The following is a 27,692-nucleotide window of genomic DNA, read 5'->3' as shown; positions in this document are numbered from 1 at the left end:
ACACGAAGACATCCATTGCAAAGTCACAAACACAGGAGCACTGCTGGGACTTCAAATGCACAGAAAAAACAAGATTCACTTACATGGAAAACGAGTGGCTTACACAGACGTATGTGAAAAACCAAATGCTTTAATCCATCTATCAAGAACAACAGTTCAAATTATTTCATTGGATACATTAATATTGATCCATAATTTACAGTGCTATGGACCATACACAAATTATTGCTGCAGTCAACAGCAGATGAATATCAACATTACAGTACCAAGCATCATAGCAAGAGGCAGTAATTAATGTCACTTTTTCAAGAAATATAGGTATTTATACTTTTATCAACATCCGCTTCCCCCCCAGTGCATTTTATGTCAAACAACATAAATGTAAGTGCATTATTTTGTGCTTTGTGCTTTCCTTATGTACCTTCTTTTTGCTTTTACAGGTTGTAAGAGTTAAATATTGCTTTGTAGGCCAAAAGCAGTAAGGAAGAACTTCACGGTACTCTGCACATTCCTGCTTGCTGCATGGCTTTGGCAAAGTGAGAACTGGTAGGCATCCCGCCTGCCCGCTCAGGGAAGCCACCACCAGCCCGGTGTCACCCAAGACACCCTCATCAGACTGGGCAACAACTTCTGTCCATCTCACTCCACCTAGTTCATGCCAAACCCTGCCTGTAATTGCTGTCTCTGTCATCTGCCATTGATCCCCTGTAAAAGGTCCCGGCCACACGTTCCAGGGTGCTCAAACAGGCAAAGACATCTCCAGTTAGCACCCGCCCGGAGGTCCGTGTCTCCTAGAGGTGTCCCCACTGCAGTGTCAGCACGCGTCCATTCAAAGGGTGGGCAAACTCAGAGGGGGGCTGTAGCCTAAGGAAACATGGGGCAAAGAGTGAGCAGGGCACAGCCGAGTCCTATGTTACCCCAGAGCAACACGATGTACGGAGAGCACACAACACAGCTGCTGGGGCCACAGTGACTTTTATCAAGAAATCCAGCTCTTGATGTAACAGTTTTCCTTCAATCCTAATTCATCTCTGTGTAGCATGTAGCCAAAAATCAGAAGTCATGGCTGTCAACGAGTACCAGTGGTTTTACGTAAGCTTTAAAAAAATATTTATATACCACAGTCTAGACTTCAATTTCTGAATGCCCAGCATGGGCATCAAACCTAAAGCCTTATTCAATATATTCAGTGGTTCTCAGTTACCACACTCAAGCGCGCACCCCCCGATTTTGTTGTACAATGCTGCAGGGCTGTCCCATTTTACTGGGGGAAGGTAACGCGGCCTTGTGTTACAGCTACAAGCATTTCGCAGCCCCGATTTTCTTTACTTGTCACCGTTACCAAACGGCAGCACCAGAAGCCTGCACCCACACACTCAGCTCGGAGCTAACGACGGCGCAGCTGCCTTGCAGGGAACGGGGAGCGTTTCCCTGCGCGAGAACCACGGCGTCTGCAGCGCATCCTGGGTCCTGCCCTGGGCCGGAGCTTCGCTGCTCTAGGAAAGACACATTCCCAAAAAGCTGTCTGGGGGTGGGGGGGAGAGGCATCATTATAATCTAACTCCAGCTCCTCCTGCAAAAAATAAAATAATTAAAAAAAAAAAAGGTGGTTGCACCAACACTAACGCACAGCTCGCTGCTCAAGCAGAAACGGAGAGGGCCGGGCTCAGCCGGCGACAGCGGCGCAGCCCCCGGCGTCCCGCCGAGCCCCCCCCGGCCATCAGCACCAGCAGGAGTGGGGCTGGGCAGGGGCTGCTTCCAGAGCTCCCTGCGGAAACGTTATTTTTTTTTGGGGGGGGGGGGGGGGAAGCCCAGCGAGCCGCCCCACAGGCTCCGGGAACTCCCGACGTCACCCCCGGCTGGCCATCGCGACCCAATTCACATTTGGTTTCTGGACACTCACTGCTGCGACCAAGGTTTCCTTATAAAGCCTGCCAAACTGGCACTCAAGTCACTAACCGCTTCACTTATCCTATGTAATTTCCAGTGTAGCACAAAGGAGAACGGGAAGCTCTTGTTTTCTCTACGTAGGCACCACGCTACACTGCAGCGTCCTATAAACCACGGCGCTAAGGCTCTCTCTCTCCCATGCCACACTTCAGTCAGTGCTAGTCGAGGAAGACTACAACTAGAGTTTAAGGCACTTCATTCTGAACGAGATACGCTTGCCTGCCGCCCGCGAGTCAGCTGTAGGCTGCTAGTGAGAAACTCATTCACTCCGTCTAGCTCGTAACACCACAGGTCACCTCTGTAAAACACCTAGGCTTGATATAATACAAGTATAACTACCAGTATTGCATAGGACTACACTTGAGTAGATAATGCACCGAACTACTTTTACAACATTGTTGCATGTTAAAAATTAATAACATTGTTATCAAGTAACAGTTATTTGCAGATACAGTAATTTACTCTTTTTTTTGTTTGTTTGTTTTTTTTATATGTCAGCCCCAGTGCTGAAATAAAACACAAATTACTATAACGGGTATATTAACTACATAGGTATGTTTTCAAGCATATTACTACTTTTTTTTCTGTATCACTAAAAATAAATATGTAAGTTCAGTTTCTCTACAGAGTTGTTTTATTACCTAATCTAAATTTGTATTCTACCTTAAATGTGTTTAAAAACATTTTCAAAGTGAGACTGTAATATACAAAATATTCTCAAAATCTCTCTTAAAACACAGAACCCTGCATAAAAGCTTCCTTTCAAGTGTTTACAATGTACGCAGAAAACCTCCAATGAGTTTTAAAAATGTCAAAAAATTGTTGCAATATTAAGAGGCAAAAATCTTACAAATGAAATACAAATATATTTAAAACAAAAAGTTGAGGATAACTAAGGAATCCATGCAAATCAAAATAAACTGTACAATGCAATTTAAAAAAAAAAAAATAAAGCCAATTAGATATGTACAACATAATGTGCCCAGCTGATAAAATGTATCAATTTTTTTTGTCCAAAGAGTGTATACCAACTTACAGTGTTCCTGCTTGGTTTACTGTTGGTAAGCCATCAACGCGTGTTACAAAACAAAATAAAAATCTAAGAGAAAAACTCGAACCATGATCAAAAGGAAAACCCAAATCAGCTCAGAGTAAAACTAAACAGCACTCTGAGAAACAGACTCGCATCTCCCTGCAATTTTCAGCAACGGCATTTTATATCGCAATCAACACAATCAGGATGTCTTAACACCTTTTTTTTTTTGTTTGTTTGTATTCTGAGTGGAATAGGGTGGGCATTTTTCCCTAAACACTTGTCATGTAAAGACCAACTCTGAGGGACACTGTATCTTTAAGGCAGCACTATTAAATTAATACAATTACAAATTGGACATTTTTTTTTTTTTTGGTTTCTTTACATTCTTTAACTTTACATTTTGTTTCCAAGTAAGTAGGTTGCATTTACAATTCTATGATACCCCCCTCCCCCCCCAGTAGAAACATACTCTTCATTTGTAATTCTATTGCTTTGAGTAGATTTGACCAGTTCAAAGTTCTTGGCGAATCCAGTTCACAGATCCTGTACATATGCTGTACAATATTTTGGAGGCAATGGTAGTTTTAAAATAGAATATACAAGTTTCTTCACAAAAATTCTAAAAAAATTCCTATATATATAATATATACACACACGCACACACACTGGGCTACTGATGAAGCACAAGGGAAAAAAAAAAAAAAAATCAAAAAAATTCTACAAAAGGTAAATTATTTAATCTACTGATCAAGAAACAAAGCAGTTTATGAGAGGTGGGCCAAGTGTATGCTAACAAGCATGATCGGTGTCCTCCATGCTCACGCTGCTCCGCCTGCTACTCGTCTTCGACGCTCCGGGAGACACAGAGGAAAGTAGTGGGTCAGTTACCCCGACGGGGGAGAGGGTATCGTCCATCAAGATATCTTCCAGTTTGGATCCCATTTTTGCAGGAACACTGTAAGTGCCAGTCGGTTCAGTCACGCTGCCGAGGTTGTCACTGAAGGTGATGGTGCCGTCGGTGAGATCGAGGGTGGTAGTGCAGGACAGGTCTGTGTGGTGCGGCATCATGTCTTGGGTGCAGTTGTCCAGCACAGGCTCTTGTTTGATGACCCTGTTGACCATATCAGGGGAGCAAAGGCCTGTAGATGGAACAAGGGACAGTCCGTGTGCCCGAGCTTGCATCTCGAGTTCCTGTGAAGGAGGATAAGGGACAAATTAAAAAAAAAAAACAAAACAAAACTGAAAGCAAAACCCGTCATCTTACGCTCTTGTGTACCGCAACTCCTTCTGTTGGAAACAAACAGTTTCCTCCCTTTCCAGCAGCGACAAGTGCTTGCACCTTGCACGTTTCTGCCCCGCAGATTTCCACCTGAACATCAGTCTCTTCAAGAGGTGGGTGGACGTGACCCCACACAGGTCCTTGACACTCCTCCTCAGAACTTACACCAGGGCCAAAACCCATCACCCTGTAGAAGACACATTTCCCCTTGAGCCACTCCTCAAACCAGTGCCATGGTAGGCGAATCTGGCATCAGTTCAGGTGAGGAAAGCATTTAAAAGTTGGGGGAAAAAAAAAAAAAAAAGAAAAAAAAATGGCAGAAGTGTATGCTTAGTACTTATTTAAAAGTCATATGTGAAGGCACAGCACGTCTCTATGATGCTTGTCATTTCCTGCTGAGACACTGGAAAGGACACTTCTCATTCTGCAAGTCTGGTAGAGGTGGAAGTAAAGAGGTCAGGCAAAACTGAGCAACGATATTCCTGCACTGAAAAATTATAGGCAAGTCACAGGTGGGCCTTAGACTTCACACAGAGCCAGGATTCTTCGAATCTTCATGAAAAGTTTAAATTCCAAATTCGCATTTAATTATATAGATGCACTTGACTGAAGACAGGTAATAGAAGAATTCACTGAAATGCCCCTTCTCAAACGCTGTAGTAAGAGACGTGTTTGGCTTCTACTTATGCCCTGTATTAGGCAATCACAATCACTGTTGTGACTGTACTGTTTCTGGATATCCCTGTCACTGAGGTTGATTAACAGACCTTTTTCCATTTTCAAGCTAGGACAACAAGCTTGTAATTGGCATGCTGCAAGATCAGCAGAGAAGGTGGAACAGGGAAGCACCTCTTCCATCAGCTAACATGCCAAAATCCTGAGTTCCTTATTCTGTGCTTAATCAGAATCAACGCCAAAAGGGAAAAATACAGACTTCAGGTTATTTATTGCCAGAGGTATTGCCCATGATTCAAAGGTCTGGATTTTATGTTATTTTGACTGCAGGTGCCAGAGCAGATGGATATGCAAAAGAAGATGAAAGGTGGTTAAAAAGTGATCTGACTTAGCTTCAAAATACCACTGCTCAATGTTGCTGTGCAGAAGGGTTGCACATCTTTACTGTCTCACTCTAGCAAACAGATCGCTCAACAAAGTACAAAAACTGAGCCGAAGCTCAACCCAACCCATTCTATTTTAAAGCTGTTTACTTCCACACTTGACTCTCAGGTATTTCTAGCTTCATTATCCACTTTGTGGATTAGCCGTGCAGCCAGGCTGGCACTCTGCAGTCCGCACCCTCTCTGTGTTAGGTGTTCTTACACCCAATTCTAGATATACTGCTTTAATTACCCTTTTATGGAGAGGGGTGGACATCCAGCTATCTTTGCCCACCTGGAGAACGGAGTTGACAACAAAAGCTGTGTAGGCTGCAAGGCTAAGGTTTCCTATCTATCTTGTGGTGAAGGCAAAGGAATTAGAGAAACAGAGTCCTTACTCCTAAATCTCAGTGTAATAGAGGCTATTGGGAACCTGAGTGAATCTAACAAGGCAACAACCCATGAAGAAAACATACTCATGACACCTACTGCTCTTCAGTGTTGAAAAGGAGAACTGTTTTACAGTCCTAGAGACTTCAATGAACAAGGAAGACAAACAACTGTAGGTCCTCAGACAAAAAAAAAAAAAAAAAAAAAAGCAGCTCAACATCCACAGGTCTTGCCTGTCTTGCTGCAACAACTCTCGGAGCCCTCATGTTACATGTGCTTCTCTGCAACTGCTCTCAGAGAAGCCAGAGCAGTCTCAACATTAAATACAGTTGCCAGTCCCCAAGTTACTCACAGGGAACTCAAGATACAGTGCTGCAATGTCTGTCACCAATACACCCCTCCCTGCCCATTTTGTCCTCTCAGCAGTGTTTACCCTCCACCAGAAAGCAGATGACAGATTCCTGCAGAGCATCACAGAGAGGTTGATTGAGAGAAGACATAAGGGATCATATGTAGGAGAGACTAACCTGAAGAGTTCTCTGACAGATAAGGCCTAGATCAGTCCCCTCACATACTTTAGAAAACCCACAAGCAAAACAAGAATATTTCATCTATTACCATTCGTCCAAAGCTGCTTCAGAAGAAAAGAAAACAAGCACTAAAGCTACAGGTCAAAAGAAGTCCCCAAAGACAACAACTAAAATGAGCACACTGCCAAACAGCTGAACTGAATTTCATCACTATTGGCAAATAAATGATATATGAAGTCCCAACTCCTTAGGCCTGGCACCCAGAAAAAGTAATACCATATAAATCTTTTTCATAGTATAGTTTGCAACTTATGTTGGCCACGGTAGAACAAAAATACACCGGCCATAAGTGCTTTACTAGACTACTGGGATTTTATTTGACCTTTTTTTTAATTAATGTAGCCTGCTTTTTTTTTTCTGGAAAAATTAGCTCAGCATTGTTCATCATTAATTAAGACAGTTGATCCTTCTAACCCACGTCCCTACAAACACACTTCAGTTACCATTATTTGCAGTCACACACTGCAACATCAAGAGCATTTGCAGCTTATTTTTCAGCAAACCTGTATTCGGAGCAGCAGGTGCCTGTTGGCATGTTCCAACTTCTTCTGTCTGTTCTCAAGCTCCTTTGTGCGTTGCTGCTCTCTCTGCAGCTTACGGATGTAGTCCACTGATGCTTTTAGAATAGTTCCCTTATTCCAGCGCATATCCCTTTGAAATTGAAACAAAAGGAAAAGTTAAGGCTTGCAGGGAAGCTTTATTTTATAGTCATTACCTTCACATCAGCATCTATGATTACACCTCATATATACGTAACACCCAGCTAACATTTACTACAGGCTTATGAATACAGAAAGCATTTGAAATGCCCTAGAGGGGGCCGGAGGGCAGCCCCAGCCCGGCCAAGGGGCACACAGCCCCAGAGCTGCCCTGCAGCCCCCTGGGCTCCCCGAGGCCAACTCCCTGCCTTCTGCACAGTTTGGGACCAGCACTGTGCAGGGCGACTGAAGACCAGGGTCTCCTTTCGTTGCCTTATGGCAAGGCTGCAAGACAACAACAACAACAAAACCCCACAAGACTCTTCTCAAACATCACAGGGCTTGCTATCTGGGTGATACCTGATGTCAGCTGGGGAATTAAAAGGCCCATATATGACGTGGTGCTTCTGAGAGAGAAAGACCTGAGGCCCTTTAGCTCTCAAGAAGCAGCAAACAATAGTCCTGGTAGCACTGTATCACAGCTGTGTTACAGTAGGAAGAGAAGAGCCTAATGCAGCAGCATATTCAAGTGCTTTCAACTTAAAACTCTGGATAAAATACAAACACCACATTGCAACCTAGGGGCGATGGTTCTTCAGTCAGGGGCCTATGTGGCTCCCATATTGCCTCTCCCACATTATTCCTCCCACACTCACTTTAAAGAGAGAGGCTGCCTGCATCATCTTCTCTTCCATATCACCTTTATTTAAATTAAAAAAAAGTTCACTGCAGACTATCAGACCAAAGATAGGGCCACAAAGATCAGTGGGCTGGAGCAGCTCCCCGGGGAGGCCGGGCTGAGAGAGTTGGGGGGTTCAGCCTGGAGAGGAGAAGGCTCCGGGGAGCCCTTCGAGCGGCCTCCCAGGGCTTAAAGGGGGGGCAGGAGAGGTGAGGGGGGACTCTCTTGATCAGGGAGTATAGTGGTAGGACAAGGGGTGATGGCTTTGAAACTGAAAGAGCAGAGATTCAGATTAGATGTAAAGAAGAAATTCTTCCCCGTGTGGGGGGTGAGGCGTTGGCCCAGGGTGCCCAGAGCAGCTGTGGCTGCCCCCTCCCTGGAAGGGTTCAAGGCCAGGTTGGACGGGGCTGGGAGCCCCCTGGGCTGGGGGAAGGGGTCCTGCCCGGGGCTGGGGGGTTGGAACTGGACAATCTTTAAGGTCCCTTATGATTCTATGAAAGATCCACCTGTCCCGTAAGTTGATACTGTGCAATATTGTCTTGCTTGCCTCAGAGGAAGCTAAAGAGCCTCTCTGAAGAGTAGCTATGAGCTGCTCCATGAGCAACTACTTTAAAATAATGGAAAGTCTCCCCAGAAGCATCATGGGGCATTGATTCAGATTTACGTGAGCCTCTCAAGCTCCAGAGCAAGGGGCTCTCCTTGCTATTGAATCAGGATGGGGAAAGCATTAAGGCAAGTTAGTAGCAGTAAAATTACCTAAAAGAACTATGGGAAAATTACTACAAACAGTAGCAAATTATCAGTGGACACACAGCTATGCTCTTTATTTTTCTTCTTTTTTCTTGGAGGGGAGGGGTATATGATGGCTTCTCAGATAAACTGCCCTCCATTTTCACAGAAAGAGGGATTGGTTCTGTCTTGCCAAGCTATGATGTCTCATAAGTTAAAAGAATCCTTTAGCAAGGCAAGCAGCCAGGCAGCCAGCAAGCAGCAAAACTAGAGTAAGGTTTCACATCCTGACAACTCCACCTCTGGTACGGCAGTCACTCCTAGCATCAACCCCTGCCATGCCAAAGCACAGGGTCCTGCCAGATGCTGAGCTGCTGCACAACAGTATGGTGTCTGTTTTGTGACAAAAATCATCGAATTAATATAAACTTAAGCAAGTTCCAAAAGAGAAAAATAAACCCCCAAATAATCTTCAAAAAAATATAACGGAATCTTGAAGCATTTCTACAGTCATAGATTGCAAAGATCAGACAAGAAAACCCAGGATTTTTATTTTTTTTGTAAATTCTTTTTTTCCCCTAAGTTTTATTTTTCTTTTAACACCTCCCTCCCATAGGTCACATTATACTTACGGGTCATTTGACTTGGGTATCAAAGTGCCTAGTTCTTTTATACGATCATTAATATTAAATCTTCTTCTTCGTTCAACTTTAGGAAAAACAGCACAAATGTTACAAGTAATACTCACACTTAATTACAACTGATAAAGTGTTTCATCAAAGATTTCTTTAAGTGCTTTTGAAACGTTTGCATGAAGCTTAAAATCCACTGACACAGTAATTTATTTTGCTCCCCTACACATGGACACCCTAAGACAGAATTTCTGCCTGTACTGTAAAAATGTGGGACTGCTGGAGTGCCAGAGTTAAACTGAGACTCTAAAAAACAGGATGGCTGTGTTAGCATAGGACTCAACTGAGAAGCAAATGTTTTCCTGAGAAAAAGCATCACAGTCGAAATCAGAGACAAAAATTCAGATGCTCATGTAAATCCCAAAGCAGGAAAAGAAACAAAACATAAAATCTCTTTTTTAAATGTACTCTTCCAGATGTATGTAACATTTTGAGGATCCAAAAGTCAAATACAAATTCTCCTGCATTAGCTCTTCATGCTATGGAAAAGGCTTCTTAATAGGGCAAGGCACAAAACAGTTCATTTTTTATAGTAAGATAAAGTATAAAAGCATAACTTAAAGATCTTTTAGGTCATAAGGTGCTCATGATTTTAAAATGTTTTTTTTCCAACTTGGAAATATGCTTTCCCTTCAAAAATGGTATTTATAAAATTTCCACACTGAGAACGCACACGTTTAAAGTCACAAACTCACCACACATCTAAGACTTTAGATTAATTTGAAAGATTCAGCTAAAGACATGGTGGATTTGTCAAAAGCAACTGGATCAAATGTTGTTCCCAGTAATTCCACCAGTAACAAGCACCCAATCGCTTGGCTTATTAAAAAAAAAAAATAAAAACAGAGTTTAAAATTCCATAGTAGATTTAAGCACACATTTTACAAGAATCTGAGATATTTAATCTATGGGCATAACATAATGAAGTGGTGCTATATACTACATGCAGCGTCTCATTCAGATTTAAAACACCAGCATTCAAACACTTTACACCTAAAATCATTACTAGAATTGGTGCAAAATGCAAAGAACCAAAACTTACTCAAGTTGTGATTGTCTTTCTTTTGCCTCTCCTTAGCCAACGCTCTCGCTTCTGACTCTGTAGGAAAAATACATGCTGTGCATGTGAATGAAGTAATTAGAATTAAAGGAATTCAAACACAACGTTTCAGTCTGTGAAACATTTGCACAGGAAGCCCAATCCGGTATTTGTCAAACCAATTATTACACCCATTCCAGCAAGTGAGAAGGGTCTGTACAACAAGCTGTGCCTGTCTACAGACAACGCTGGTGTCGAACTTCACCCCTGCACCTGCGGAGCACCTCTGCCCACACTTCCCATTCTGACTTCCGTGACGAAAATGTTTCCCACGGAGGCCCTGATTCAGCAAGGTATTTGAGGACAACAAACTGCTGAAATCCAACATACCTTCTCCTACGTTTACGCTCACGTACCACACAGAAGCTGAACCAGAGGAACAGCATGCTTACTGCATTGCTACCTGTGCAGGATGTGAAGCAGGCAGGAGTCAGAGGAATTAAGGCTACGTCCTTTTGCGGCACGTGCATGCACATCACCACAAGACTCAAGGTATAATTTAAGTGAGCTATTAAAAATACTGTATTCTCCAGCTACACTAACTGTTCTCATCATATGGAAAAAAAAAAAAAAAAAGATTAAAAGTTCAACACCTTTATTAGTAATAATGTTAGAAAACAATGGTCCTTGCTTTAAGAAAAGCAAAAAGAAAAATAATGACGACCATGCCACACATCACTTGTCTCCTCAACTCGGAACTGCTCTTAACCTTGCTCCATACATTTGTTATTGGACTTCAGCATGCAATAGTTCAGGCAAAAGCATAACTAAATTTGTTATTTTCGGCTCTTGTTTGATCTTACATTTCTCAAGCAGTTTTAAGTAATTTCATGCTTGCTCTACCCCTTTTATTTTTTGAAAAAGGTGAGGTTATTAATCCTTGACCTGTTGCATTTAAGTCTCAAAACCAGCAATCATTACTTAGTTTCACAGTAAGCCAGTGAGGAGGAATGAGTGTACGATCTATTACCACACGTTCCATTATGAAAACAAAATCCCTCACTGACTCCAACAAGTTTATTTCCTGTATTATTTTATTTTTAAGGAATATGGATTAGGTCCCACTCAATTCAAAGTAACAGGTAAGAAGGGTTTCCCTCGGAGTAATGAAAGCTTACTACTTCATCACTTAGAATACAGAGCTGCCCAATATTATACAGAGTATAACAAGACACATCCTTTTCTAAAGAATCCCCAAAAAAGTTTGAAAGATCATTGCAAGTCTTAATGAAATTTGGGCTTCATCTGACATGGCCTTATGAAACAGATAGGAGATTTGTAAGGCCAAAACTGATAGAAACTGCACTCCTGGGTGAGCAGGAGTCCCATTACATGCTTCAGTAACTACAGCTGAGAACTCACAACCATCATCGATATCAGATGCTGGGACAACAGATTTGAGTTTTTGGGGGATTCTTTATCATTTTGATATTTTTACAGTCGGATGAAGAAAAGTTTCTGACAAATGCTACATTTAAATATTGCAAGCTCTCTCCAGCCTCGCTCAAACAGCTAAATCAGGAAATGGAGAATCAAAAGACTTCTGCCTGCAGTAACATGTTGATTTTAAAATCACTGGCTGTCAGAAAACACCATCAATAGTGCTTTCTGCACAAAGGCTGGGCCAGATCAATGTCAAAGTGACTGCTGTTAAATCTGAGTTTAACTCCTAAACCTCTCCTAAATTAAATGCAATCTGCTAGCATATACTTTGAACAGAAATAGCCTCACCTAAATTGTTTCTGTGTACAGGCTTATGTAGCACATAGACATTTAGCTTAGTTCAGGGCTGTGTTGGTGTACTGAGGACTTCCATAAGACTGCTTCACTCCCTGATTTCCCCTCTCTTTCTGCCTTCTCTGCCTGAAGTCTTACACAACCATTTGCAGTAAATCCACCAGCCTGGACGTCTGAAAGTTGGATGTTTACTTTGCAGTCTATAGCCACCTCTACCTTTCTATAGCCGGGGCAATTAAACTGTCTGTAATGCAGGACTTTTGAACAGTTCTCATCTCCTTCCCACCTCCTCTTGCCATAGTTCCATTGCTGTACAAGCTTTTCTTTTTTCTAGCAGCCACAAATCATCGTGCAGCTTGTGTGTCTTCATTTGGTGATGAACTCAAATTTTGTGCAGTCATATAAATGCAAATATCCACCAGCTCAGAGATGTGGCATTTCCTCCCGAGAAGCTGACTCCTGGGCTATTAAAACTGCTCTACTTAAACTAATTCCTGCCCAGAACCTGCTTTGCAACTGCGTCAGCCTGTGAGTTTTCACAACAGAGACCCAGAAAGATGACAGACAGACAAGAAAGAAACTATGCCTGTACCACACTGCATACAGTATGACTCCCTCTTGGGCTTAAGAACAGCCATTTCTGGGTATTAAGATGATTCTGTCATCAGTTCTAGAATGGATCTCTATTTGTTCATCCTGCAGACAACCCTGCCTTGAATACTGCACCCTATGTGTGGCTATATCCTTTTAAGTGAAGCAGAACAGCAAAAACAAAACATGCCTGAGAATACAAAATTTCTTATTTCTTCCTTCAGACTACTTAGCTTCTATACACACGCACCTGAGGAAAGAAGCTTTTATTGTCTCCCTTCCCTCCCCCTGCCTCCCACGGCTTATTCAGAGAGCTGCTGGAAGAACCCACAGGACAAGAAATGTGCAGGATGCCTCAATCTCATCTGAATTTAGGAGATGCGTATTCTCTCTCTTGAATGCTGAATTTTACACTTGATAGGATCTAGGTGTCCAGGTTTCATACTACAACAGGTTATTTGTTCATTTCTACCCTCCCCCTACTAGAGTACAGCCTCAACATGTAGCATTCCTGGACACAAATCCCACAGAGACTCCAGATGTGAAGTTGTTAATGTTCAGTGTTGATGAAGCAAACAACAAGCCCAAACTAGAAAACAGCTCTGCAGGAGATGCCTAGAAGCTTCCTGTGACACAATGTTTTCAAGGTGCAGTTTTGATTATAACAACCAGGGACTTGATCATCACTTGTCACCGTGAACACACACATGCCCACACGTGAACACAACCGCATTGCTGGCTAATATGTCTGCTAAAAAATGGTCTGCAAAGCAAAAAGTAACTATTCATCCACAGTTTCTTTCTCATTACTGAAATTATGTCCAATATCACCTGAATTCAAACCAATTATACTGTTGCTCCAAGGTGGTATTTTAAACATATTTACCTGTGAGCTCCCTTTTTATATTAGGAAGATTAGCTGGACATGAGTTGCTGATGTTTAGTCCTGGAGGAGGCATGCTTTGGTTGCCATAAAGGTCAATCAAATTGCCAGACACAGGCAACTGGAAAAGATAAACAAGGAAAAAGATCATTTGCTTTGCCCTTATGAAAGGCTTTGTACAGAAGAACAGAGTTAGGATCTGCTAAGAAATCTGTGCTCTTTTCTATGTGCAAACAGAGCGTGCAGGAAGGTCAGCAAAAGTCACAGATACGCACAGGCATGAGGAATAAAATACCTACATTGGGGAAATTCTGTCCTCTCTCTCCTCAAGAATATGCAGACAGACTATGCAGAAGAAGTAACATGCTGACAATATTGCTGTATTGTTGCTCCTTATTTTTCAGTGAAATTATTCAATCTGTACCCCCATCACTTCTCTTACTCAAAACGTCTGAAAGAGCCTCCAGAGGAAGCCCTGCTTTTACCAAGAGTACATGAGTAAAAGTACTTAGCAAGTTGTCACATGATTGAAGAAGAACACTGTATTAATCAATCACATTCTTCATGTGATTTGAAAGCTACCTACACAGAAAACATTTAAGTTTACTTTAACTTGTTTTTCGCCTTACATAACAAGAACATGCATCAGCAGGAGGAGGATTATTTTTACATTCAGCTTCCTCAATTACTTGTTCATTCTGCTATTCTTATTTAGGCATGTTTAAAGCCAGGAGATTTATACAGAAATAGCACAGTATTCCAACAAGACTTATCAAAGATATCCCTTTAAATTGAAACTTATTTAAAGCTTACGTTTATCTCAAGTGGATTATTTTACCCATCTCTCTTTTGTTTTCAAACTAGGTTTTGAAAAGACAGGTATAAACCACTTTGATATCTTATCTAGGTGGCAAATACTTCTTATCATCGTTGCTGCAAAGAAAACCAATCCCTCCAAGGCACTGATCCTGCAGAGATTAGAGTATTAACTTTACACCCATGTAAATAATGCTGTTGAATACAATGGAGTGAGCCACAGCCTGGACTATTAATCTCCTACTGATGGTCCTTGTCAGTCCGAGACCTAAGAAAATTTCTCTGCCATTTGGAGCTACCATAAGAAGCAAAGATGATACGTATCCATTAAAATACTACTAGCTATAAACCATGCTGATAATTGTCTTGAACAGACAGTGGCCAGCAACAAAGTCCCCTGACTCAGTCTTTAAGTGACAGAAGAAAAATGTAAATGAATTCTCACCAAGATTCAGCTTTAGAATTCCTTGCCCTCCCCTTAGTTCTTGAATCCAATATAAAAAAAAAAAAAAGAAAAAAAAAAAAAGAAAAAGGAAAATAAAATAAAATTTTTAAAAAGGCACATCTATAATAAAGATAAGGTCACAGCTGTTCCTCACAGATTATGGTCCCAATTGTGACCTACCCACATTAATGTCAGGGTGACCACTCACTCTCACTGCTCTACAAGGCTGACCCTTGTAGCTTTTGGCCCCACAAATGCGTCCATGACACAGGCACAGCAATAGCGTCATACACCCTTCTGACTTGGATGTGCTTTTTCTATTCATGCTCCTAAGCATGGGGAGAGCACAAAGACCTTGTTTGTAGCCCAGGGACTTGAAGTTCAAAACCAGACATGTGAAATCTAATTAGGAATTTGGGGGAATAAAAAGATTTTTTTTTTCCCCCCCCTCAGAAATCTAGAAACTAGCATCTCAAAGCCTGGGTAAAGCAGCTAGGTTATAATGAAACATGGAGAACAGCTAAGGTCACCAAGCTGCTTTCCTTACTGCAAGATGGACCCTGATTGTTACAAGTTTGTCTTTTTTTTTTTTTTTTTTTCCTCCAAAGGTGTCAACACTGTGTGCCAGATTTCCATGTAAATAAACAGGACCTATGTAAGCAATCACCACAAAAGAAGACAGTAATGCAGGCAGCAGCCGCTGAATGTCCTGCAGAAGCTGCAGGCACCAGAGGAACCCAACCAAGAGCTGTGCAACAACCAAAGCAAAGCACTGCTGATGCAGCATTAGCTAAATAAGGGAAGATATTTGCACAGCTGCTAAACGTTGCAGGTTTGAAGGTACACATGGATGCTTATCACAGAAATTTACAATAGGGGTAGATGCCAACAGTCTCAGATTAAATCAATGATCCATAAGCAAAGAGACTGACCAGCTTCTTTTTTTGACTATTTTTCCCATCAAGCTGAACTGCACAGTCAAAGCTTCAGTTTTCACTTTTTACTATGTGTGTGACTACATGTATGGTCCACACTCAGTATGAGTCTCTGAGAGGCCTCTTCTCCAGAATGGCTGCAAGTCACATCTTTGGGACTAACCTTATACAGTTCCTTTCAAATGAAAAAAATATAAGGTGCATGCAACACTTCAGCTCATCTCACATGGCTAAAATACCTGCAGTTAAAGGTAAGTTAAAACTGAGGCACATCCTCTATTCACAATTATATTCCAGGTTCCAGAGGAGTAAAATTAGTTGACCTGTAAAGTTAAACCAGTCATCACTAGTGCAGAATTCAGGGAACCGGCAAGGCGAGAGGACCCCGATGCAGAGGGCATTGGTTTGAGAGGGACAAGCCAGTAGTGCTGTGAACACACAAAAGCAGCCTCTAGGCTGAAATGGGGCCAAAAACAACTCAGAAGGGGCTTATAATAGGCATAATGCAGCGACACCTAGGCATTTATTTCAAATGCTTCCTATTAGAAGAAACAGGAAAGAATTAAACATTACTTGCAAACATTTCAGCTCTAATCTGTTAGTCAAGCCTTTCATCCCTTTCCCCAAGTAGAAAGAGATGGAAAAACATTCAAAACTCCCAGAGCCATTTCATTGGGAAGATGGAGTCTCAAAACGCTGAGAAAGACATGGAATTTTCTGGTGCTAAGGAGGTTCCTTCTCTGTCTTCTCCAAACTCTAGCATGTTTCCAACCTAAATATGCCTTCCTTAAGGCTTTCTTAGCTACTTCTGGCTAAGAAGAAATTTAAATACAGCATCATTCTGATCATCCACTTTTACTCTCCCAAAAAGTAAACAAAGGAAGAATGGCTTATGTCAGGCTTAGCTTGTTATCTCATTGAAGTAGCATGATCTAAAATGCCTTCGTTTGTGAGATTTCATATTTTTAGGCCTTGGCTTCACACGGTGCACAAACATACCAAGCAAAACAAATTTCAGCCTTCCTATCACTTTGCATCTGCCTTTTTTTTTTTTTCCCTTTTTTTTTTTTTTTTTAATAACTGCTTTTATAACAGAAATTTCAAGTATGGTAATTATTACTGAAGATTCATCATTGTGTACATTCAGGGGAGTCTGAGGCCTTCCTTTCTCCTCCACTACTCCAACAAAACAAGCACCTACATTCAGGTCATTCAGGCTCTGTATAAAAATCACTGAGGCATCAGCTGTGGGATCAACAAGGCTGTTTCTAAGGTATCAGTACACTCGGGAATGGATTCTGTTCCCCAGCTCTTTCAGCTTACAACACATTGTGTTGTTCCCTTACCTACAAGCACACGCTCCAGCAACAGGCCCTGAAATAAGACTCCTCTCTACTTCTAGAGTTTAACTTCCACAGGAAAGTCACATTTAGAAGTGGAGCTGCACATTTTCACACGGCTTTCCATATCAGACTCTTGCTAGAATTGATTAGTTGGATGAATTAGTTGTAATTCCAACTTGTCATACAAGAGTATTTTACACAGTTCCTAGCAATTCAATTACTAGGTCATATCTATGCAGAAAACTACTGACCATTTTGTGATACCTTTCAGCACAGAAGCAAAGTCAATTAACTTGTGACCCAATACCAAAGTTTACAAACACTTCCACAAGCAGTTGATTGCAGTGAGCCCTTTTCAATTAAGAGGTACTTGGAAACTTCCCTCAGCTTGCTCTACACAGAAATCTCTGACTTTGATTATCAATTAAGTACTGTTACCAAATGTAACAAAATGCTCGTTTTGTTCTTTGTTGGTTATGGAACAACAGCAGCCTTTGTCATGGTCTCAACACTGCTATTTATAGGTTGCATCTCTTTAGAGACCATTTCCTCTCTTGATTTCTTCCACCTCTGCTTACATCAGTCTACAGACATTAATTCCTTATTAGTCTAATGCTGTGTGTTTTAAGAACTAAATCCTGTTCCAAAAGAAAAGTGTCTGTTACATCAGGTTCATTTTACTCAAATCAATTGCTGGGAAACATGGCTCAAATTTCCACCTCTTCAAAATTGGTACCAGATTAATTCAGAGACTGAAATATGCCTTTTGCCTCCAGCAATTTAAGTGTATTAGTAAACAAGTCTTAATTCTACAATTTCATATCCTTATTTTACAGACTTCACCACATACAGTGGGCAATTCCTGAAATTTCACAGCAAATGTTGACCAGGTGGTCTTTACAAGGCTTGTTGTCATGCAGTAAGCAGGAGGGTTGCAGACTACCCTAAATATTGACTACATGGACTCCTTGAACCACAGGAGTGCAGAATACTATTATGTCCTCGCCTGGGAGCAAAGAGCTACTGCTGGTACCCCTGTGAAATAAGAGAGGAAGAAAAGCACAAAGAAACCCAAGTCCCCTCTAATTTAATGGATCCCAATCCAATGGAACTTCAGAGGAAGGACCCCAGAACCACCTGGTCCCTCAATTAAAACAAAACAAAACAAAAAACAAGCAACTATCTTGAAAAACATCTTTTTCACAGGTTTTTAAGTTTTCCTCTCAAATTCCAGGACAGATGCAGTTTTCAAGTCATCTTAGATTCAAGAAAAACTCATCCCTTCCAATAGGACTCTGCAGTTATTTCTCTGTTTACTCAAAGGGCACTACTTAGCAAGGGATGCTGGTGGGCTGTTTCCTGTAGCACACACCACGTCTCCGGGAGGGCTGTGGGAATCTGTGGGAGCGTAGGACTAGCTTAATATGACATCAGACAAGTACTGTCAGCAAATGTAAACCTGTGCTACCAAATCAACGCTTTGTGGTAAGCTGTAAATTTTGGCACTAGATAAAAAAGAAACAGACGCCAGCCCTGGCAGACATCTACTCAGCCAGATCTAACAGCACTTAAGCCTACAGCAAAAAATTCACTGGAGCTACCCTCCACAAAAGATCAAAATAAGATTATGCCAGAAGTACAATTATATTAATGCTTACAGCAACGTGAACCAGAAAATAGAAACAACAATTTGGAGGTAACCTACTCCTGCCCTCACTCTCTGACTTTCACACCTCGGTGTTCTTGTCTTGTCACAGGCTTCCTACATCCCTTTCCCCCATTCAGTTTTTAAGCTTCTTAATTCCTTCCCCTTTGTTTGTTTTGAAGGTAGGCTTTTAAATTTTTCTTTCTCTCCCTAAATTTTGCAACATCTTTGCTGTCATCTAGCTAGGGACTTATCTCCATTTAATATCAGATTAAGCTAAAGCTGTGATGTTAGAGCTAACAGACAGACTGAGTGTCTCTGGACAGGGATGCTAACACATGCTTAAGCGTGGTGTACAATTTCTTATTTGAACATGACAAGATACAGGAACCTGGAGTGCCGGAGGTTCCTTCTAGGTTTTCTGAAACCAAGTATAATGTCCATGGTGATTTTTAATATCGATGGGTATAAGCTCACTCCTGTTGGCCCACTTCACTCCTCTGTTAAAATCCTCTCATGGACTAACTTGATATTGAAATGAGAAAAGCAAAATTGCCCTTTGTATTCCCTCAACCTGACTCCAGCTTGCATTTTTATATTCATCTTTTTCATTGCAACTGTATACCTTAAGCTCTTCAAAGAAAAACTAATTACACTCTGTGGGACAATACAATAACTACTTAATTGCTTGGAAAAAAAAATAACGCTATGGTTTTGCATTCTCTCAAGGAAATACAATTAGATTTAACAGGGAAACCAGAAGGAAAGGACCATTGTACCGTATTCGCCATTTGCAGGGCTGGGTCCATCAAGCCAAGGATTTCTTCATTGTAACTGGACTCCAGACTAATTATATCATCAATCACATCATCCATCTGCAGCAGAAAAGGTGGACAAAGGAAAACGAAACAGTTATCAAAAGCAATAGGATACAGAGGCCTGACAAAGCACTCCAGCCACACACTGGCTCTCTGCAGCACGGGCCCACGCAGAGGCTCCTGTGCAGTTCTGCCACACTCCAAATCCAGGCCCTCAGCCCTGACTCCCCACTTTTCAGCCAGGACAGTCAGGTCACCACAAAGCTGAGGCTTCATGGTCTAACCCACTCCTCCCACCAGCAGCTACCCTGACCGAGCTGCCCACGGACACACCGTTCCTCCCACAGCAGACGAGGAGGTAGCTCCCCATAACAGGAGCTCCGCTAACGACGTGAACGCCTCTCCCCCCCACAGCACTGCCTGACCACCCTCCACCTCCTCCCTCTTGTTCTGGGGCCAAAATTTGTGTATGGACAGTAAAGTCCAAGCTCCTGACTCCTGCAGGGGAAGCAGAGGGAACAAAGGCTTGCTGCTGGGTGACAGGCTGCCCACCCTCGACAACAGAATCCGTTGGATTCACGTCCCTCACACGCCCTCCCAGGAAGCACCATGCAAGAGCAGCTCGACGATGATTTTAGGTGCTGCAAGCCATCTTCTTTCTGGGGCTGGGCTGGAAGGTGCCTCCGTAAGCTCCTGCATGGTCAGGAGAAACAGAACCCTCCAAAGCACCCACACAGGTGCTCCAAACCTTGCTGCAGGATTGACTACTTCCATTTTGCTCACTATAAAAATGAAGCTTAAATGACAGTCATCTACAAAATTAATATGTAAGGTTGATGGTAGAAATAGTAGCGTATGGAATTTGTATCAGCTGAAGAAAGTGTGATCAGAACGAATTACAGTGACTGGAAGTGAGGGCAAGAAAAGAACTAACAGTTACAGCCCGTAGCTGAAGTCTTGTTACTAGAAATAAAAACCCCTTAGTTTTAAAAAAATAAGTAAGTAGAAGGATGACTACTGAGGATGAATTACCACAGATGGATTAAAGCCTTCTCATAATTTTTTTTAAATGCAAATGTGATCTGCATAGAAATGTCTTAGAAACTATCAGGACAAGAACACATACATGCAGTTTTGGGAAAACTTCTGCTATATCCTTCTGCTATAGCACTGCAGTGCTAGAAAAGCACTAGCACTCTCCAGATGTCTTAATACATTTTTGACATCAATGCTAATAAACAACCTTGTTGTTTTGTTCCTTAAATACATCTTATATTCATCTTCCTAAAGACACTGTGGGGCAAGTTTATTCTTCAACATAACTTCAAAGAAACATGCTCATTAGAAAGGGGACCTGTGCTCCAACTCCTGTGTCATCCAGTACCTGCATGCATGATGCTCGTGAGTGTGTATTCAGAGCCGGGCACTCACTCTCAACCCTGCTTTGCTCTTCAAATTTATAAAATCCCTGCAGAAATAAAAAGGAAAAAAAAAGAAGGGGAAAAAAAAGAAAAAAAAAAAAAAAGGCAAAGCATGGATCTGAGTTCATGGCAGTCTCAGTCCCAAAAAGAGCACAACTGAAACAGTTTCATGCACACATGTGCCTGATGACACAGCGAAGTGAAGCTATAAGTATCTTGAGGAAAAAAAAAAAATATTTGGTTACAACTGGGATGATAGGATGTAACTATTTGATTTTCATTTCTTTTGAAGCTATGGAGCACAAGTATTTTATCTTGCATGTGCAAAGCATGTTCTGCAATAACTGTTTCTCAAATTGGTACAACTTTTTCCTCACAGTGCATCCGTATTAAAAATCTGGCACAAAGGCTTAAGGGGGGAGGATGAGGGGACACAAGGAGCTCTACAATTGTCTCTCATTTGTCACATTACAAAAATATTGACATGATTCTTATACTTTGTTAACATCTTTCAAATCATCTTCCTTCAGCACCTGAGCAGACATGTAACATCCAACTACGTTTTTGCCAGCAAATATTAAGACAAGGTTGCGAAGGACTTCTAGGCATAGGCTAGTAAAATCTTATATTTGCAGCACTGATCTTATCACGAAACAGCCATCAGTAACATTTTAGGATATATTAGCTGGGGTAATCTGGCCTTCCAGCTAAGCAAGAGACTTGCTCAAGACTTACTGTAAAACTATCCAAAATATCTCAGAAAGCTTTGTTTTTCAGTTATTTTTGCTATGCTCTTTGCTCTTTCTACACAAATGAGCCATAAATAACATTATTCCAGAAAGCTACAGCTTACAAAACTGCTTTGTATTCTCCAAAGGTCAATTATTCATTGCGTGCATCAAGCAAAGAGGAAGGGGGGGGGGGGAGTAGTTTTAACAAGCGTAAACTAGTTAAAATAGTTCAAAAAAGGGGAAGTTAAAGGGACACAGTTTTTTTTTTCCAAAATGTTCTATGCAAATATATATTCATCAGGCAGACACAGAGGTAGTAGTTGCATTTTCAAAGTGAGCAGTTCAGAAAAGAAGATAGAAATCTCTTCTTAACAATGAGCAAATACGGTTTAAATCAGAAAGCAAGCAGACTGCAATTCCATTTTACTGAAGAATATGCACAGCGAGAACGTATTACCTCTTTCTCACAGTTGGAGTTAAGGGTAAGCATAGCCATTGGGCTGTTGGGTGCGCTGCTCCCAGTTCCAGGCGGCATGACATGGTCACCGGGCTGGTTTGGACATGGCAAGCTCAGGGCTTGGTTGGCATGTTTATTTGCTAGAGTGGTAGAGAGGTACTGCTTTACCTGCTGCCGCTGGGCTTGCTGAATGTGGTACTTGGTTGGATTCTCAAGGTGAGTCTGCACCTGTATGACACAATTTTTAAAAGTGCTTTATTATAGTTTTACAACATCGCTATATGTGCTATCGATTTGAGTTGTACATTTGTGACATATACACCAGCTAAGCATTTGACTTAAAGTACAAACCCGTGCAGCCCCAAGAAAGTCAATGGCGCTTCACTAATTCACACTCAGTGGCAAGAAATCAGTTTATGAGCTGGTGTTTCAGTCACTGACTTGTTAACTGTAAACCAAGAAGTTCCACTTGTTTTTCTACAACATGAGGTTTCTCACTGAAGACCAATGCTCAGGTTTTCCAGTTTATACAGATAAAGACGGCTCTGCATTCAGACCTGCGGCTACGTGACATTTAGTTTTCACTAAACTAAAATAAAAATAAAGTTTTCACTAAAATGGAGAAATAAGTTGCAGGACACATTTTACTTGTTAGTAGCTACCAATTAAAACCAAGTAGTATAGATTGCTATCCTTTATCGGATGTCAAGTAACAGTGTGATCAAAAGTTTTGTTGTTGGCTTTTTAGTTTTTGTTTGTTTTTTTTTTTTTTTAAAGTAACACATTGGTTAAAAAAAAAAGAAATATATAATTTTTTTGCCTACAAATTATTTATATCTCAGATATATGGCCTAAATCATATACAAATAAGACAGCCTGTTTATAAACACATTATGCAAATAAGATGCAAGAAAAGAAGTGTTTCTGTTCAGATCAATCACTGTCCTCAGCAACAGCTATTTTTGCATTTAAGATAAGTTTTTCAGTACTTAGAATTTTTTTATATACAAAATATGAAAAACTTCATACCAAACTATTCTCACGCACCCTAAATAAGCAAGAGAAGACAATTTTTTCCATACAAAATTTTCACCATATCCTGGAAACTCTTTGTCACCTTTCTTTGATCATTAGTGTTTTTATCAGAAGGCAGAAAACAAAACAAAATATAATAATGCTCTGGGAAGATTTTTAGTTTTAGAACAGTTCCATTAAAGTGACTTTTACTGTCACAAATGACCATGTGTGTCCCCCACTTATTTTTGTGGAAGAAATTAGTCAAAGTATACTAGGTATCAGAGGAAAAGGTTTTCCTGTATAGTGTAAGCCTTCTTAACAACAGGTTTTAAAATAAGTCTGCAATAACAACTCACCTGATAATGATTATACTCAAGCATTTCCAGCATACTGCTTATAGGTTGCAAGAGAAGAGACTGCAGTATCCTTTGCTCTTTACTATTCCAGTTTGAAGGATTCACATATGGAAGCACCATAAACAAGCTACTCCAAAACAGCAGAAGAAACTTGAATGTCACTGCTCAGACTTATAGCAACCTACACTAATTAGCCACGCATGTAGAGAAACAAACAGTTCACACAGGGGCTCTTCTTGGAAGCTATGCAAGTTTAGCCCTAATTATTGGTATTATTTTTTTTCCTCTGGCTTTGACATCATGCTTTTTCATAAACATAAAAGGACCTTTTAAGTGATGGGCTATCAAAGTCAGATTGACAGTTCGCTCAAGGCTAATTCGCTATTCATCTTTCGTTCCAGTCATACTATTAGACAATGGTATTTTTCTTTAGCACTAAGCTTAAAGGTTTTTAAGTACAGAGAAAGAAATAAGTGAACAAATGCCCTATGAGCCTAACACATATCCCCTGGCAGTGGGGTGCACTGGATAAGCCCATGGGGCGATGCAGTCCTATTTGGGCTTCCAGGCGCAGCAGGCCACCGCAGCCACCGGTCCACCCAGGACCTGCAGCCGAACACGGCGGATTTGAAAAAGCTCTACCACATCCTCAGCCTCCCTGGTGCTTCAGAGTCCACTAATTCTGCTTCAGTCTACAACTGGAGGGAGCTTTCCAGTTCGGGAATGGTTGACAATGGGCTAAAACACGTCCCAAAGGCACTTCGCTGCACTCGTACACAGTCACGGTACTGTGCGTGGTCCCTACACCTTCCAGAATTACTACTTCTTTCTATCCAACTCCTTGAAAAAAAGCCTGTACTCAGGCACAGGCATCAAAAGCTGCTCAACCAGTATTTTTTTCCAAAGTCTCTGCTGCACAGCAAAGCACACTTAAGATAGCATTTCTAGAGAGTTTAATCTGATTTGTTGCACTAAATCTCAAGACAACACAATACAGAAGTCTGCTGTGATAAGTACAGCACTTGCTTTGTCAGTCCCAAACTGCGTTATCAATCTTCCTACCACCAGTGGTAAGAGTTAGGCTACCCAGATAAGTCTATTTTTCACTTAAATTTTCATCTTCCAAGTAGATAAAGTTATCAGTAAACGAGTTATTTTCATAACGCTTATCTTTGAACATGTTCTTTTAAAAACAAGCCCTACTTGCCTGAGAGAATTTGCACTTTCCTTTTCCTCTACAGGCATCAGCTACCACGGCTGCTCTCCATGGACCCGGCCAGGGCGACAGGATGGAGCAAAGACTCTCCTCCCTGCACCAGTCTCCCACCCAGGAGAGACACCAGCAACACTCCAAGATCCACACCTCAACTCTGCATCATCAAATATCGTATTATTTATTATATACATACTAATAAACTGAACTGGCTCCATGTCAACTTTTGAAACACACACTGCCTAACCGACATAGGATTTTTGTTGGCAAATCACATACTTATTTCACAAGAATGTACTTTCCCTAAGATTTTGTTTTATTATCGTACATTAGAATAGTTTGTGTTATTTTGTTACTCCCTTTTTTTAAATTTTCTTTTTTTTTTTTTTTTTTAATGGGTTGTGCTGCCCTCAGTGTGCTGGTGAAGGCAAGAAAAAAAAAAGTTGTGAATCTTAAACAAAGGAGCTGCATTCTTTCTCAAACTTAAGTTGTAGATTTCTACTAAATACAGAAGTGTAACTACTCTCAGCAAGATTAAAATTCTCAGAGAAGTGCATCCTCTTTGGTACGTGGCAACAGATTTCAGCTGCAGTTCAGAAGCTACTGTCAGCTTTTATCTACCTCCCCCCCCCTTTTTTTTTGACAGGTGGGGGTTGACTATGGATTTTTTCTTCCTCTGCCCACCCTTACAGTGAATTTAACAACTAGATAAACATTACTGCCTATTTGTGTGTGGCATAACTGCAAAGGCAAATTATAATCTAGCCAGTCTAATTCCTGACACACCACACAGTCACTCTGGCTCACAGAAAAAGGAATATCCTTCTGGAAGTATACTGAACAGAGTGATCCAGTAGACCACATTTTCACATAGATTCAACTCTTGCTAAACACAGGCAAAAAGTGACTCAGGAAATCAATTTACTGTCATGTGTCTGGGCTTAAAATCATCAGCAGCGAAGAAGATGCTCTATTGCCTTTACAGAAGGAAAAACTACCAGAACCACCATAGTCATTGCACACTATATATGCACAGTTCTCCAAGGACATGTCACCTTCTCATACAAACCCAGCAGTGAACCGAAAACCACAGAGAACTGCCTTTCCTGTCATTATATTGCTCCAAGATGATGTAAAGGAGAGATTCAGGGACTGAACATTCCCTTTTAATCCACAGCTTGTCAAACATACTTTCACATTTGAATACAGGAACATATTATTATTCTCCAAATGGAGGAGAATGTGACACAGCTATTCCTGCATGTCAGTGCAACAAGGACAGAAGTTCGTGCAGGATGGAAACAGCTTGACACACGTTCCTTCTTGGACAGACAGACCAGTTTCAACTACCCTCACTCTGGCCAAGTGTGAGGCACAAGAGGCTATACAGAAGGCATCTGAAAAACTTCAGTTTGATTCTTCGTTGTGTCACTTACAAGCTTCATCACTGAAATCTGGTGGGGATTACCTTTATGAACTCAGTGGTTTTTGTTTAGCCTAACTCTGTCTTTGGCCTAGAGCATCCTTTTCTGCAGTCTCTACATCAAAGAGAGCACAACTGTGCCTGCTTAGGCAAATGTCCCAAGATGCACCAGTCATGGTCAGGCTGTAGATAAGCCACAAAGCAGTCTTACTTTTTGACAAAATATCTCACAAGCAAAAAGCTGTAGAACAAACTCTAAACCAAAATTCCACTACCCCAGAATTTGAAACCATGAATAAAAGCTTTGACTAGATCTAATTATGGTCTGCAGCCCCTTCTTCCCTTCGGGGTGAAGAATAGGTCCTGTTCTTCCAAATTCGTGAGACACAAAGTGAAAGATGGTAATTTATTGGTTTGGATATACTCCTTAAAAAATGCAGCTGAATGGGGACATGCAAGGAAAATGGAACAACTTGAAACTGAATCCTTTGGATCTTCAACCATCTGTCTCCTGGAATTTCAACCCAAACTTTGCTGTAACACTGATAAACTGAACAGAACATTGGGGGTTTTTGAACATTCTGGTATCAGCAAGCAAGAAGTAATGGAAAGAAGTAATGGTAGTATCATCTGTAGAACTTTGGAAATTATTTAAGACAAGGTGGCAAAACCAGCTAAATTTATCACACCATAGCAACAGAAGAATTTGGCTAGGAGGAACTACAGATCGAAGATGACCAAGTGGCACCCTGCAACCTGAATTCAACCCAGAAACACCTGGAAGAAGGCTACACTTTCAATTTGTATTCAGGTGCATTTTCAATTTGCATGGTTATCAAGGTACTGCTGACATGGGTGTCAGAATAACACTGCCTTAAAAGTAGAGGCCCAGAACTGGTTGCATGCTAGAACAGCCTCCAAGGTCAGCACAGCAGAATCTCCACGGGCATCACTGCACCAGCTACTCCCGGCACTATGAGTCTCACGGGTCAGCAATTCAAGCTCCAGCCATTCTTGACATGCTGACACTGAGCTACTGTGTTTTTTCTTGAGCTGAAGAGTTGACAAAAGCAGTATAAAGACATCAGCTTGACTGCACCATATGTAACCCAGTTTAGGCCCTACAAGGCTGAGCAGGACTAGAAAAGTTCTGGAGGGAGCCACACTGATTACTCAGCACCCGTCCCTGGCTCTTTGGGGTATCCTGGAGAACAATGTTATCTCAAGCAGGTGAAAGGCTTTCTCATACCTTCATTTATCTCCAGATCTGACTGCTAATTCCAGTGCATACATCCAGTTCAAGTATCTGAATAGGGGAAAACCAGCTCCTGAGCAGCCGTCTATCTCCTTCCACATCACAAAAACAATAGTAATAACCCATACACATAGAGCAGATTTTTCCCAGCCCTTGGGTCTAGTGTCAATCAAGCAACCGTTTAATCAGTGGCTTTCACTAGCTTTAAGCATGCACACTGTATCAGTGGGAATTTCAGGTGTACTTCAGACTACATTCTTCAAAATCCTTGTGTTATATTACACATCAGTAACAGGACTCCAGAGTAGACCCGTCTACTTCCTTCAATTTGAAAAACTAAAAGTGTTTCCTGTTAAGGTGATCAGGG

At 41.3% G+C, this 27,692-nt stretch overlaps 1 protein-coding gene across 12 annotated transcripts in view; it reads right to left on the bottom strand.

Moving 5' to 3' along the window:
* Window positions 1-110: 110 nt before the first annotated feature.
* The window catches only part of MITF (melanocyte inducing transcription factor), a 112,091-nt gene continuing 84,509 nt past the window's right edge, over window positions 111-27,692 (bottom strand). For 6 of the 12 annotated variants that reach the window (XM_042799568.1, XM_042799569.1, XM_042799567.1 and 3 more), the window contains 8 exons: window positions 22,062-22,289; window positions 20,837-20,920; window positions 19,414-19,509; window positions 13,454-13,571; window positions 10,183-10,257; window positions 9,081-9,156; window positions 6,846-6,993; window positions 111-4,177 (listed from right to left, as the gene is read on the bottom strand). In XM_042799568.1, coding sequence (XP_042655502.1) covers window positions 3,776-4,177; window positions 6,846-6,993; window positions 9,081-9,156; window positions 10,183-10,257; window positions 13,454-13,571; window positions 19,414-19,509; window positions 20,837-20,920; window positions 22,062-22,289 — 1,227 coding nt within the window. In that variant the 3' untranslated portion in view covers window positions 111-3,775. The remainder of the gene's footprint in view (window positions 4,178-6,845; window positions 6,994-9,080; window positions 9,157-10,182; window positions 10,258-13,453; window positions 13,572-19,413; window positions 19,510-20,836; window positions 20,921-22,061; window positions 22,290-27,692) is intronic. The other 6 variants (XM_042799570.1, XM_032985709.2, XM_009964750.3 and 3 more) reach the window with 3 other exon arrangements.

This window comes from Tyto alba, unplaced genomic scaffold, assembly GCF_018691265.1.
Source record: "Tyto alba isolate M040663 unplaced genomic scaffold, T.alba_DEE_v4.0 Super-Scaffold_3, whole genome shotgun sequence".
NCBI classification, from domain to species: domain Eukaryota; kingdom Metazoa; phylum Chordata; class Aves; order Strigiformes; family Tytonidae; genus Tyto; species Tyto alba.
The sequence above is the reverse complement of the archived record's forward strand: the minus strand, read 5'-3'. Positions and strand labels throughout refer to the sequence as shown.